We start from the raw sequence: 15297 nt of genomic DNA, 5'->3' as shown, positions 1-15297 counted from the left end.
CTGGGCCTCCACCCTGTTTGAAATGCATTTCATAGGTCAAATTACAGGTAGCGTCTGCACGACGGACCCAGAAAGGAGCAACGTTTGATTAGCAGACGCCTGAAAAAAATCCTTGTGGTTAACACCAGCGAAAGATATGAAATACTAAACTTATTTGTATACATTTTATGGAGCATTTATATTTGTAATCTTTCCCACTGCACGCACACTTTTCTCTCCCTATCATATATATGATAGCATATGCTATCGCCCTCTTTCTGCTTGGAACTACTGATCCTATTTACCGTCTAATAAAGAAGAACGTTCCATCAAACTAATCCTGAAATGAACTTGTTTTCATTCTAAATGATTTGCATTAAATCTGGAGCTGCCTGTTGTTTGCTCGTTGTAAACAAACATGTAGCCGCAGCTTCAGTCCGTAGATGTCAACGTGACAGTGCGTTGTTGTGCGTAGCTGTCACACAGAATGTCGTGCCGGCACCACAAGCTTCCTTTGTGTCTCGCTGGAGATGTCAAAAAGTGTTTCGGTAAACTGACTCGACGGATCGTTTTCGATGATTTTTGACAGTAACAGATGAGTCATTGAGGACATCATAACCGTGGAATTACAGCTACAGAATATCTGCCATTCAATTAGTTGAATACGACTTAGCAGTTTTTTAAATAATAGTAAATGAATTCTCTTTAAAATCTGTAGGGTTTGTTTGGCGAAAACAAGATCGGCGTGCTGTGATCCCAGTTGCAGACGGTTGTCGTTGGAAACGGTGCTCTCTCAAACCGAAAGGATTGATTTGATAATCGGGCACCTGGATAGTTGGTGATTAAGCCTCATATTTGCTACAAGAAATTTCTTTCTTTTTATTTTCTGGTGAGAATGAACGTTGAATGCAGCCCCGCTGCAGTTAATCACTGATCGAAAACCGATCTGAGCGACTTCTTTTTCACATTTTTAATCCTTGGCTTAAAACAAACAACCTGCACTGCCAGCAGTGAGCGCGGCCTTTGATTGAACACTTTATTGCCGTCCTTCTGTCCCGCCTCCAGCCTCTCCCGCTCCAGACAGTCACTCCATCACTCTCTCTCGTCAGGAGTGGCTGTCACAGGCGGCTCTCACGAGCACCGAGAGGCCCCGTCGACACACGGGACTGTAAAACTCGGGGGGGACTCTCTTGGCATTTCGAATCCAAAGTGTTTTGCTTAAGGGACGTGCATCCTGGACACGGGCTTATTGTCTTGGGTTGAGGGAGGAGATCTATATTAGCTGAGGCTGTAATGAAGCGCGGGGTTTTCCCAGGCAGTCGGTTCGATGTGTTGCTAGGAGACATACCTAGAGATCGGGGGTGGAGAGCCGGTTTGATGAGGAGGCATAGTTCCCGGCTCGCCTCGTCTTCACGCGGAAATAACTTGGAAGTGCCACAGGCGAGCTGTCCCAGTGCAATTTGGTCTTCAATTTGGTCTTTGAGATCTCATATGTATATTCTTAAACTGGTTCAGAGGGATTTCATTTCTTTGAGGTGGCTGTTTTTCATAGATTGCTGACAAACTCGGGTCTAAGGTTCCACTAAAAAGCCAGGGACTATTTTCATTATAGCTCAATCTGTTAAACGGTAAAATGCTGATTGAATGATGATTATACACAGATTTGCTTACATCTGATATTATAATACATCTTGAAAGTCAAATATTTTTTTGTAAAATGATATGTATCTCCAAGGCAGCACGATGAAAGAATGGGTAGAACTGGTATCAGGGAACCCAGTGAAACAGTGGATCATATTGCATCGCTTTCAGTTACGACTCTAAACTCTGCATTTCATATTCTCTGTGTGATTAAAATCAATACACTGATCAGATTCTGTATTTTGAAATATGTTGCCTCCAAGGAGGCAGTATACCACGGCTGATGGATGGACGTTGTAAAGTTCTTGGTTTATTGAGGGACTCTGGAGGACGTGTGCATGAAGCAATGCTGCCCTCGTCTGGAGGATCCAGCTCATGCTGCCCGCCTCCATCGCGCTGCTCACACGAGTAATTACTTGACAGAGACCTCTGGCTTGCGTGGGTGTCATTTCAAGGTCAAATAAATAACCCTGACCCCCACCGTTACCCTACAGCACAAAATATACAGTGTTTCTTTGCACCGATGAACAAAAGCAATAATAGTTTAATGGATTGATGCATTTAGATGTATTGTGGCTTACAGAAATCCCCTTTTCACTGTGTGTATTTAAAGGATATAGCAGACAGCAGGTAGGGTACATACAACGGTGAGACCAGCAGCATCTGATCTCCGAGGATGTAATCAGGAGTAGAGGTGTAAATCTGCCCGGCAGAGGAGAGCGTGAAGCAAACGGCTTCCAGCAGCAGCAGCTGCTTGTATTTCTCCCCCCGTCCGCCTGCTGAACTGCTGGAGCCGCAGTGTGAGGGGCCACGCGGAAATTGGTCAGAGGGGACTGCACATGGAAGAAGGACTAATTAAGAAAGAACCGTGTTCCCTCCCTCGGTCCCGGCAGGTGGACTAATGCCCTGTGATGTGAGTATGCTGACGATAGTTGTTGTTGACCCAGACTCCCCCCAAAAAGATGTGTTTTACTTTTTCACTGTGCAGACTGGTGGTTGTAGTTTTATCTGTTGGGGGAAATGTCTGTGTGCTGATGTACGACATGTTAGTGGCATAACAAGATAATTGTGGTTTAATTTGTCACAGTGCGGCGCGGAAACTTGAAGCCTGCAGATGAATCACTGTTTTAGCGCTTGTTCCTCCCTCACTGAGAGCAAAACACTCGACGAGAGAACGAGCTCTCTGAAGACACCAGGACCGCAGAGAGCCTTCACATCTTCCGCCGCAAACTAAAGACACACCTCTTCAGACTCTACCTTCACTAAAAGACCAACAAATTGTAGCACTTAAATTGTGCTTGTAACGCCACTTATCTATAGCAAATTGTAAATTGGCTTGTTTGATGAAATTGCACTTTCTTGTTTCTTGCTCTTCTGACTTTGTATCCCTATGGTTGAAATGCACTTATTGTAAGTCGGATAAGAGCGTCAGTTAAATGACATGTAATATAATGTAGAAGGCATCGTCTGTCTAGGATTTTTCCCTGAAGGAAAACGTGTAATAATTTTGTAATATTTAGAATATTTAATTGTTGTATTTAAAATGTACAACACTGACATGAATCGTAATTTTAAGCTAGCTTGTATTATTTATACTTTAGAAGTATATTTCTGGGCAGAGTAGCAACATATGGATATAAATTACTCCTTACGTTCCTTTTTTCTTTTACACCCATATGATTAGAAACATCACTTCGGAAGTGTGATAAGAGATTCAAAGATAATTCACCGCTTTATACTGTTGGAAAGGTTTAAGGATGTGGCATCATCTCCGGCTGTGGCATCTAGGCCACTGCCGAGGAGTGAGCTTTCTTTCAAAGTATTCACCAGTTTTTATTGTCCCATGCCTCTCTGCATTCATTAGCACTCAAACTGCGTTTGTGTTTTCTTTGTTACCGTGTTCCACCACTGGGGGGAGACTGTGAGCAGCACCTGGCTGCATGCAGGGATCATTTTGTTTACGCAGTCAGAATTAATGACTTTATCGAGGGGGCCTCTCATGATGCCATTGGCCCTAACAGCATTTAATAATCTGCTAATTACACCAACAGCGGATGTCAAACACATACGGCCACATGATTACAGCAAAGGTTGTACGCAGAAAACAAACCTTATCAACACGGAGTGTCTGTGTCGATTGGGTTTGGCTATTATCCCAGCGGTGCAATGTGCTAATAGACGATGTATACTAAATGGACAGGTAGCAGACGTGTGGCGGGTTGGCCCCCTCACCTGCAGCGGTGGGTTTCTCTGTGCCTCTCAGCCTGAAGGGGCCCGTGGCGCTCGGCGCTGCTTCTCCGACCTCGCCGGGATTGACTTGATCTCCTGGAGAAAAGCTCCCATGACCTCAGCGAGCTTGAGGAAACAGGGGACGAAGACCGACATGACAGAGCAACAATAGACCCCCCCCCCTCTCTCACACACACACACACACACACACACACACACACACACACAGTGAGCACTTTTTGAATTATCACTTGAGGTTGTTGAGCCACATTTGACTTAATCTGAGAGGAAAGACAGGATGGACAAACTGTGACTGGTGGCTGCTTAATTAACTCTAATATTAAATAAAGTAAGTATTGCTAGTTAAATGAAATAAGTTCTGTTTTTCTCTTACAGTAACAAGTCAAAGGGACCCCCCATACCTTGGCAGCACAGAGGTCCCACTATGTGCTCATTCGGGTGTCCGACTGAGCGGGCTCATCGTTTCAGATGCAAGCGTCCTCTCGGCAGTAATTAGCTGTACCGGGAGTGACACCCGACAGGTTGTGCTGTTTTCATATGGGGGGTTAAATGCCACAGCCTCCCCCTGTGGAGTCCGTCGCCTGCCGCTGCTGTACAGCCTGTGGTGGTCGGGACAACACCTTGGAGCCAAACAATTACACGAAGGTCATGGAGAGGAGGAATGTTCTGGCGATTAGTGCAGCAGTCCGGCTGCAACCTGCAGGGCCACAGCAGCTCTTCACCGGGGGGACGACCACCGGGGCGACGGGTCAGCTCACATTCTGGATGCACTCGTTGAGTGCAAGAGCAGCATGTTTTCAAAATAGTGTATCACACACAGTTGATTGCATGCCGTAACAACTTCATGACGTGTAGTAATTATTATTATTATTATGTGTTAATAGATTAGAAGAGTGGGAAGGTTTGTAGAGCGACTGGCATCTTCTCATTCCAAACTCGCACCATTTGCCTGCCAGTGGTCGACACGTCACACGTCACAGCCGTTTTTTTCCTTTGACGGTTATGTGTAAAATCAGTGTAGGTAAATGTAAATCTTTGTGAGCGCCATGCTTACTGTATACAAACGTACTCCACAGTGGACGGGGGTTGATTCCATTTTAATCATAAAGTCAGAGAAGCACTTTTATGGGATGCAGATGATTTGGTGTCTTTATTATGTTTCTCCTATTACCTTCCACAGTAGTTAAAGGTCCCCTTTTTAATTCTAAATGTTAATGATCTGGACAATTTAAATCCCAATTTGACTGATCTTTATAAGAAGCTGAAATTTTAAAAAAGAAAAAAATATTGTCATTTGTCATATTGTGATTTTTTTCAAATAGCACTCCTGTGCAGTCAAAAAATGGTAACGACGAGGCACATCATTGTCTTTGGGAACCTGCTGGGTGTTTCTTCCACGGGTCACTTGTTGACATTAAACTTCCGGCACTTAGGAAGCGTTTTTTTTTGCAAAAAAATTTCTTTCAAGAGAAGGTGGTTCTTTACTCCACGACAACTCGTGCATCATAGTTGACTCTATATTTTTTATCAAACCTTTTACGACCTCATCTACATGCTGGTAAAATGCATTTTAGACATTCATTTATTTAATTTTTAATTTAATTTATTTAGATTGACGGTGATCTGAACGTGCCAGATATACTTATTCATCAAATTATGAAATAATAGAAATTATATCACGCAAAAAAAACATCCAAAATACATATAGAAACCGTAAGGGTTATGGATATTTACTTTACGATATTTACTAAATAATAGTGCCGTCGATCCACGTGTTTATTCAAAGCCGATTCTAAATATACAGAAGTAATTACATTACGTCATTTAGCTGACTTACAATAAGTGCATTTCAACCATACGGATACAAACCCAGACAAACAAGAAAGTGCAATTTCATCAAAAATTCAACCCAAGCTCCGGTGCGCATTTACGCACGGGAACAAGTTGCAAGTCCCTAACCGACTGAGGTAAGTAAAATAACATAACGCTCAGCATGGCAGTTAGAGGGAGTATCGTGCCTCATTGATAGGGAAATCTGGGTCAACATAGACAGAAAAGAGGGGTGTGACCATCCCAAAAGTTTTCAATGGGCTACCTGTAGCGCCGCGCATAAATACTCCTCCCTCTGAGGATGAGTCCAGTCCTGAGGGAAAGACACAGAAACCAGTTTAGGTATTTGGAATCAGCTCGAGGTGGATTATGAACGCGTTTGGACACCAAGCATCGAACCAGCAGACCAGCCCCATTCAGCCCCACAGCGCGCAGGAGCTCCTGGACATGGCCGTGTACTGCGACAACTACGGTGTGTACCAACAGAACCTCGCCCACCACCACCACCCGCAGAGGCCGCCGGCGCACCCCACCAGCTACGGCCTCGGAGACTACACCTCCCCGTCCGCCAACCCGTACCTATGGCTGAACGGACCGGGCATCAACTCCTCTCCTTACCTGCCCGGGAACAACGGCACGTCCTACATCCAGTCGGGATACGGGTCGAACCAGAGGCAGTTCTTGCCGCCGCCCAGCGGGTTCGGCGGCGCGGATCTGGGCTGGTTGTCCATATCCAGCCAGCAGGAGCTCTTCAAGATGGTCCGGCCGCCTTACTCCTACTCGGCGCTGATCGCCATGGCCATTCAGAACGCGCAGGACAAGAAGTTGACCCTCAGCCAGATCTACCAGTACGTGGCGGAAAACTTCCCGTTCTACAAGAAGAGCAAAGCCGGCTGGCAGAACTCCATCCGCCACAACTTGTCCCTGAACGACTGTTTTAAGAAGATGGCACGGGACGAGGACGACCCCGGTGAGTCGCAATGAACCTGCTTATAGGCAGTGACATGTTGCTTTTTTATTGATACAACTGTTGCATTTTTTAAATTTAATATAGTGAGTCTAATCTAAGTTAAATTTGAAAGATTAACCCCCCCCGGTTCATTTTGGATGCGGTTCAATTGAAAGTGTTGTCAACCGTATTTAACCCCCCCTCTCTGTCTGCCCACCCAGGCAAAGGAAACTACTGGACGTTGGACCCCAACTGCGAGAAGATGTTCGACAACGGGAACTTCCGGAGGAAGCGCAAGAGGAGAGCCGACATCTCCGCGTCCGACGGCTCCGCGCCGCCCGTCAAGCCCTCAGACGGCCCGCACAAGCTCTCCGACACCGGCAGCCTCCTGAGCTCCCCCCCGCCCAGCCTGCACGGATCCCCGGCCTCCACGGAGCCCAAGTCGCCGCCGTCTCCGTCCTCCGCGGGGCACGACAGCCCGTGTTACAGCAGCTTCGTGTCCAGCGTGAACTCGCTGCTGGCGGGCGGCGAGGGGCCCCGGGCCGCGGCGGAGCGGGACTACGGCTCCTCCGGGTACCTCGGGGGGGGGCTGTCCGGACCGGGCTCCTACTCGCCCACTTTAATCGCCCCTCTGAACTCTGACAACAACAGAATGAACTATTACACGTCGGTGCAGAGCCTCAGCAACCATTTTAGTGTGAATAACCTGATGTACAGCCGGGAGGGGACCGAGGTGTAGTCTCACTTCACGTTTACTCTTTGTTCATTATTAGTCATTTTAGGGGTTTGTAGGCCTCAGTAAAACTAGCACTGGAATTGAACTGTTATTTCCTTTTTCTTCTTTACAACAACCCTTTCTTTTTTGGGAACTACCGCTTCTCCAATACGGTTTGTCCAAACATTTGTAGAAAAATTCAACCCACGGAAATCTATCCTTTAACTCATGGATATGTTTGTGTTTTTATATGCCCGTCTTGAAGAAGAAGAAGAAGAAGAAGAGGAAGACACCTATGTACAGAAATTATTTTCATAAGAAGATGTGACATGTATTTTAGACTGAGTTTTGTTTTGTGTTTTATTTTAAAAAACCCATGTCGATGTATGAATAAAAGTCATTTATTTTAACTCCTGCTTCATGCGTCGTTTTACTCATCCGAGTCAAAAAGAAGAACAAAAATAGGAGAGATAAAAGTTAAGGTCACTTTTGGGCATACCTTTGACATAGACGATGCTGTTCAGGCCTTTTCATGGAGCCTCAGCCAGCCCCCCTCCCCCCAAAAAAAAAGCCCCCCAAATATTCAAATCAAGTTCTCAAGAATTTCCAACAAAGGGCTACAAAACGGTGAAGACATCTGAAGTCAAGTGTCTGTGCGCAGTAAAGTGTGTGAGACAGAGACATTTTCCGCTTGTCACTTCCGATAACCTTGTTTCATCGAGCAATCAGACCTTAAACTTACTTCCAAAAAGTTCAAAAGTTCAGCTTTCTGTCTGCGGCCGGGTTTGATTGCTGAGCCCGTTTGATGTCAACCTGTTTGCTGAACATTGCACCTGTCTCCATCCGTCCCCAAAAGCCTGGTCACGCACAGCGCTGCCTGTTCCGTGCGTGTGTGTCTGTGTGAATCCTGTTGGGATTTGTTGGACCTTTTTTTTTTTTTTTTTAAATGTTTTGTTGTCGAGAACCACTTTCGGAGGAACATCCGCTGAACAATTTGTCTAGAGAGTTCAATAATGCCCTTTTTGTTGTGCTCGTGTCCCCGGGGGACGCCATTGAAAGCCCATTGGGGAGGAAATATTAAGACGTCCAAGCGGAAGAGGAAATGTTCTAGTGATTCGACACCCCCTCTCCGTTCTAATTTTCAGACAATATGGATACGCACGGCATCAAGGTCTGTAAATAAAAGGAAACACCTCTTAATTGGTTGATAATTGAATTCACTCAGGCGCTCTGTGGTCGGGAATAAAAGAAAAATTAATTGACAAGACTTTTGTGCCCCTTGTTGGAAAACAATGGACGCTGGCAATTGAAGAGATCCCCTCCTGGGCTCAAATGAAAATATTGCCATCTGAAGATCTGGGAACAAATTATCTGTGCAGCAGACAAAGGCGATTTTTGTCACACAGCAACGGGTTCTCACACTAACAAAGTTTTCTGTTGAAATCCTCATCAGATCGAGTGAACGGAGTTCCTCTCACATTTGGACACTTTTAGTTATTCTCATTTGAGTTTCCAAATCCTTCAATTACACTGTTTTTTCTAAATCAATGTGGAATTTTGAGAACACTGATTCAGTAAAAAAATATATATATATCGAGCAGTTGAGAAATGTATATCCATATCGGGTACTTCAATCTGTCATGTGTTTCCATGCTAAGCTGCAACTTACTCCGCTACATCTATTTGACAGCTTTAGTTAGACAACTATTTTTCCAACTCAGAATACAAATTAAGAACATAATCAACCGATACATTATCATGTGACATTGTATGTTACTTGACCCTATGGTTCAAATAAGGCCCGGCTGTACCGTGATGCTTTTATAATCCAATATATAATACTCATTAATTATCCATTTTGTGTAAAGTGTACTTTAACTTTTTTTTTTTAAGTAGGGTTTAATAAATATGTACTTTTGCAAAAGTGAAATAAAAAAATGCTCCCTCTTTTGTGAGTATTTACACACGTGGTGTTTTGTACTTATTAGTACAATATATGTATCTGAATACGGCATCAACTCCATTCTGGGATCGTGCAAAACAGCAAAGAACATCCACCTCTTTCCCAAGTTCGACTCGGCCGCCTGAGTTCTCAGAAACGTAACGCTCCGGCGCCCTGTGCCCAAAGGGCACATTCAGCAGCCCTCATGAATATCAGTCAGGCCACCACGTCTCTGCTCCACCTGCTTGAGGGCCCCCCCGGCTCCAGGGCTGGAGGCCCGGGCCCAGCAGAATACCTCAGCATAAGGGTGGCCCCGGTCCCCCCCCCCACACACATGCCTAGTGGGCTAAACCCATAATGATGGGTTTCAGCCTCAAAGGGTCATCCCGTCCAAAGGCGAGATTGGCTCATAATAGCTGGTGCTTCCAGAACTGGAGTATTTCAGTTTTTCTTTCTCTCGACGCAAACGCCAGCGGAGTCAACCGGTGCAGATTCACGGAGAGCCGGCAGTGAGTTTCAGTGAGAGAGGTGCTTCAGAGGGAGTGAAGAAAAACAGGATTTGTTGAGGTCGAGGTGTATTTTTTAATTAGGGATATGACAGTTTAGTCTAAATTTCACACCCAGAGAGAGGGGGAAGAGGAACTGTCTGCGGCTTTGGACCCAGAGACTTGTCGGCGTTATCTAGTGAGTGACACGAGCTGGAGTGATGAATCACCGCTGGATAAAGTTACACTCAGCAAAGTGAGGAACTTAACTCCCATTAGCTGTTAGCCAGATCTCCTGCACTGATAATAAAAGCAACTAGATCACCTCTTGCAACCGTCCTTCGCTCCAAAAACCGGCTTCTGAATATGTGCTATCTGGGCTTGTTGCTTCAGACTTGTAGACTTTTTATTTTTTGGATGATTTGAGTTAAAGATGAGCTTTTGTAAAGCAATCTGTGAACGTGTGAAGCATTCGGGATTACAAAGGCCTAATAATTCTCCACAGTCCATATAACCCAATAGCTTACAGACAAATCCGAGCGGTAATATGAAAAGGAAGACTGTGCGTCTGACCCCGGTGAAGAACATGATATCTTGGCCATAGGGGGGGCTGATTACAGTCCGGACCTACCCTGAAATCTCACATCTGTTTGTAGCAGTCAGTGTGCATCAGCAGGATTATTTCTTATATTACAGCTCAATCTCTTGAGGAAGTTAAATATTTTAGGGAACAATATGATGACAGCTTCTGGGGAAGCCACTATACGGCCCGCCAGGAGGGGGGCGCCTCTCTTCACTCCACTTTAAAAGGATCGTGTGTGCAAACGATAGCTGAGGAGAATGTCTATCAATTGGCGTGACCTGATTCGGTTTCATCACTCCATTCAAAGGCCCATAAAAAGCCTAACGTATGGGCCGGTAACGGCATGGGATCCCCGCTCCGGACCAGCAGCCATATGGATTATTTTATACAGAACAAGAGCCGTTAAAGCGCAAACTGCTCGGCTGTCGAGAGCATGTGAAAGATGTCGGAGACGCCTCTCACTGCATCACTCTCCTGCTTTGTTCTTTTTAAGTTTTATTTATCTTTTATTCAAAGTCAGATACAGATTAAGATTTGCGTGGTAACAGTTACTCCGCATTAAATGATCAAAGCTGTAAGTCTTCCACTGTCTTTCCACAATAATCAAATTTGTTGTTTCATTCGTGCGCGTCGTTTTATGTTCCTCGTGTCAATCGCACGCGCTCGCCTCCAATCTAGCAGTGCAAACAAAGCGGGTTTTTGGATGCCAAGGCCTAGAATCATTGGTGCGCACAGGAAGGACAGTCACCTCAGAGCCAGCAGAGGAACCCGCAGAGAGAGATACAAGGATTAACGGACTATAACGAGTCCCAGTAAATCCACAGCCAGAGGCTGTCTTCACATCGCTCTATCTGGAAAACCTATCCCCAAAACGGTGTAACTTATCCCCCCCGGCTCGCTCTATTGTAGGGACATATTTTGACAAAGTCTTTGTTCTCACATTAGGGAACTGTAGGCACATCATCCGTTATCCGTGACCTTTGTCATAACAAACCATGGCAGTGGTTTTACCCACTGCTGAGAAGCCAGAAAGTAGAGTTCACATCAACCGTGGCGGATGTTTCAAACAAGTAGCCGGTCATTTTTGACAATACATGAAGAATTTTCAGAATACGTACCATTTTCACAACTATACTCTTTCTCATAAGCTGCTCAATAAATCCGCCGCCGTTCGTCACCTTCGCGGAATTCCAAACCACGACCTTATGAGAACAATATCCAGGGTTCAGGGAACATCAATTTCTATGTGCAGCGCAGCAGAACAAATATCTGAGTAACGGCATTTTAGCTCGGTTCAGGGATCACTTTAAGCTTCGCACACGATGACGGCGCGTTTGACCTGCTTGCGAACAGGAAAAATCACCATGGTGACCGCTGCCATATGAGTGGAAGTCCAGACCTTTTTTGTTTTTTTTGTTTTGTTTAAAGCAACTTGTCGACCAAGTTGGCGTGCTTTCTGCTGATGACGCTACGCTGTGATACCACCCGGCTTGCAGCACCTGCGTGCTGTCATTACCTGCTCTTCACGGACAGGAAGTGGTGACAGATGACGGAGGAAGTAGCTACCCGGAGGGAATCCATTTTACCCCTCGCAGCGGCTCGCAGAGACGGAAGTGAGGAGATCATTCGGTACTCTGGGGATTCTCAGACCGCTTGTCAGTCATTGTCGGTAGTCCTAAAGGAAGCTATCTCTCAGTGTGGATGTTACATGGGACGATGTTGTCAAAAGACGCGCTCCACCTGGAGCGCTTTTGTACTTTCAGACACGTCTCGATGCGCGTCGCCCCGGAGACGGATGTTGTGCCGGAAAAAAACCGACCTCACGTGTTTCACCTGCTGCCGTAATGCATTATTCAGCTTCGATCCTGTGTGATGCTGGTGCATCTGCCCCGAGGAATTCATTGCCCTCCCCCCCCCCCCCCCCCCCATCCCCCGCCCCCAAACAACACTACCCCCGGCCCCTAATGAGACCCCCTACCTCCTCTTTGCATACCAATAGAGAGACAGTGAGACAGACTGAGCCTCGGAGACCTCTGGAGCCCTCCCTGGCCTAAACCATCAAACGCACCCCTCACAAAGAGTCAAATAATGGGCCCGATCAACATTGAGTTTTTCCTCGTGTAAGCCGCAGATGATCTATGGCTGACGGCTTTAAGTGATAGCCTTTCAAAAGAGACAGGCATGCCCCCTCCAAATGCTCCTTTTGTGGTTGCCACTAATCCCGGCCTGCACTTCAAGGGCCTCGCGCTCACTTCTGAGGCAGCTGCTATCACCTTAAGGAGGAGGGAAAGAAGGGCAGCACTTTTAAACTGCTTTAATCAGAGATGTAATACCGCGATAAATTGATTGACCCCCTTGAGCATTTCATTATACCACCACCAGCCATTAATGTTATTACCAACACACGCTCACTCTTTTATTACTTATAATTGAAATGCTAACATTTCTACGAAGTACGAACAAATATGTCAGCCGTTAAAAAAAAAAAAAAAACGGTTTAATTCACGCGTTCAAGTGAATATTCCAAGAACAGAGGCGCTGGAAATCCAGGCCGGCTGGTGCAGGCAGCATCCCAGGAAACGCGGAGCAGAAGCTTGTTTGGCAGAAAAGTGTTCAAAACAAACCCAGCGAGTGCTACGCGTTGACTCTGCTATTGGAGTCTATCAACCCCAAACAGCTTGTATTTCAACTATAAACACGAGACGTGCACCCTGTCTGGGGAAAGAGGCTTCCTGCTGCAAAAGCTCCTCTGTTCACACCGCGACTCGGCCATTGCCCCACGCTGCGTTTTCCTGATAGAAACCGCCGTGTGTTGTGTTGCTCATTTAACGGAGAGTGCTCCCCTGGTCATGTGACGGCATTCCAGTGTTGTGACATAATCCACGATGAACACGCGCACGTGGATCCCCCCTCCACACCGATGCTGACGGCACCGCCGAGGGGCCCAACATCGCACACAGAAGTGTGTTGATGTGGCCCCACTTGACAAAGGGGGCCTTTATTTTATTCACCGTGTGTGAAAAGTAGGTTTTTACGCCCCCTCCCCCACCCCCACATCGATAATCTGTGGCTCACAAAGGTATAATTAAAAAGGGAAGGACTGAATTTAGCTTGTGAAATAGAGACGGGGCCAAATGGATGAGTCACTCTCATGGGCTACATTTTAAGGAGATGCAGAGATGAAACACCCATAAAAAGTGGTGGTTCTGATGATACGACAAGAAAGCTTCTGTAAAAGGTTGGAAATAATCCCCTTTCCTCTCTTATGAAACCTTTCCACATTCATTCACACTGTGAGTCTAAACGGTTCACTTAACTAAAGTGTTGGTAGACACACTTTTCTATTTACTTTAAAATGTCGGGCACCAACTCACTGACAGGGACATCAAGATTGATGGGACTCTGTCTTAATTAGGTGGGTCAGGCTATGACCAGATAGCTTTGTGCAGCCGTCACTGCCCCTCCCTATATAAATTGTGTAATTATCCCTTTCATTACACTCAGCTTTCAGGCTACCTGATAGAATTCAATGGGAGGTGTCACTATCTCTTATCATTATGCTAAGGGTGCTTGTGACCAGCAGTTAAATCACAATGGAGGTGGGGAGTGTGGGGGGGGGGGGGGGGGGGGGTGAACAGTAGCTATCACGCTAGTCTGCCAGTCTAGGGGACGACCCCAGTCAGGAACCTGTCTGTCTGCAGGGTGATGGGCCACGACGTGTCTGCAGGCCCACAGGGGATTCAAACCCGGAGGGGAAAGCCGCCTTGGGACAAGTCCTGGAGGGCACGTCCCCCTTCGCCCCCCATCTGCATACTTGTGGGATGATCACACACTGTCCCCACAAGAGCCATTTGAATTTGATTGGACATTAATGACCTTCACCAATGTGTAGACAGAAGACGCTTTGTTTGGGTCTGTCTCGGGACTCGGGTGTCTGCGGAGAGATGTCGGGTCTTACCGATCCCCCCTTTTTGTCTTCTACCTGTGCTAAGAGGCTGTTGGCTGTTAGCATTTTTTCCGATGCCAAACGTGGACCCGTGGAAGGAGTTTGATGAAGGGGGAGTGACAAGTAGTTCATTTCCATTCTGTTAAATAAGCCAGGCACACTGCCCTCTGCGTACGTGTCAACACCGGGGGCTTGTTTGGGTCACACACTGGCTGATGGCTGAGTTTATAGTTTAGAACTTTTCTCTCAATGAAGGAACAGATGCAACACTGTAATTCGCCTTATTTCAAAACCTTTTACTCTTAAGAAATTTAAAATACTCGAAACAACATGCAAAAATGCGGAATTCGTCAGTACGTCACTAAGTCAAGAGTGGCTACAAAATGATCACACATCAAGCATTGTTGACTGCTTTTACAATTATACTAGGCCATCTATCCAATAAATATAATGAGGATGAATCAGAGAGTTGTGCTGGTTTTAATGGCGTGTAATGGTACGAACGCTGACAGCATAATAGCCCCCGGCTCTATCGACTTATGTCATTACGGGGCGGTAGAGGTCCTTGTCCAATCACTATATTTAACCGCCGCGGGGGTAATCATCTCATGCCCACATTACTGGACAGTCTGTAATGAAGAGCACAATCATCAGGCGTTTAGGTTTAATGAAAAGAGCCACCTGCTAAAGTGCACGGACGGACCTCGGAGACAAGCGGCCGTTTAAAACCATCCTCTGATGAATCATCTCATACTCATGCAGGAGCGTGAATAGAGCTGCACAGGCCTTTATATAAGCGGAGGTGGCGGTGCGGGCTTTTCAATAAAGTATTAATTGAAATAAAAGTTGATTTAAATGGTCAGCTCGGAGCCTACGTTTAAATAAACCCAGCTTTAAGTTCTAGACCAGAGTCGTAGCAGGATGGAGGCATTTCATGGAGTTTGCTGTTCCTGAGATAACGGTGCCGTTGTAACTGC

General features: G+C 46.0%; 1 protein-coding gene across 1 annotated transcript; it reads left to right on the top strand.

Moving 5' to 3' along the window:
* The first annotated feature begins 5909 nt into the window (after positions 1-5909).
* Positions 5910-7771, top strand: foxi1 (forkhead box i1). Its single transcript, XM_040177650.2, has 2 exons — positions 5910-6670; positions 6871-7771. Exons 1-2 carry the CDS (start codon positions 6070-6072, stop codon positions 7386-7388), a joined length of 1119 nt encoding a protein of 372 aa, XP_040033584.1. The 5' UTR covers positions 5910-6069; the 3' UTR covers positions 7389-7771.
* The last annotated feature ends 7526 nt before the right edge of the window (positions 7772-15297 follow it).

Source organism: Gasterosteus aculeatus, chromosome 5 (genome assembly GCF_964276395.1).
Source record: "Gasterosteus aculeatus chromosome 5, fGasAcu3.hap1.1, whole genome shotgun sequence".
NCBI lineage: Eukaryota > Metazoa > Chordata > Actinopteri > Perciformes > Gasterosteidae > Gasterosteus > Gasterosteus aculeatus.
The sequence above is the reverse complement of the archived record's forward strand: the minus strand, read 5'-3'. Positions and strand labels throughout refer to the sequence as shown.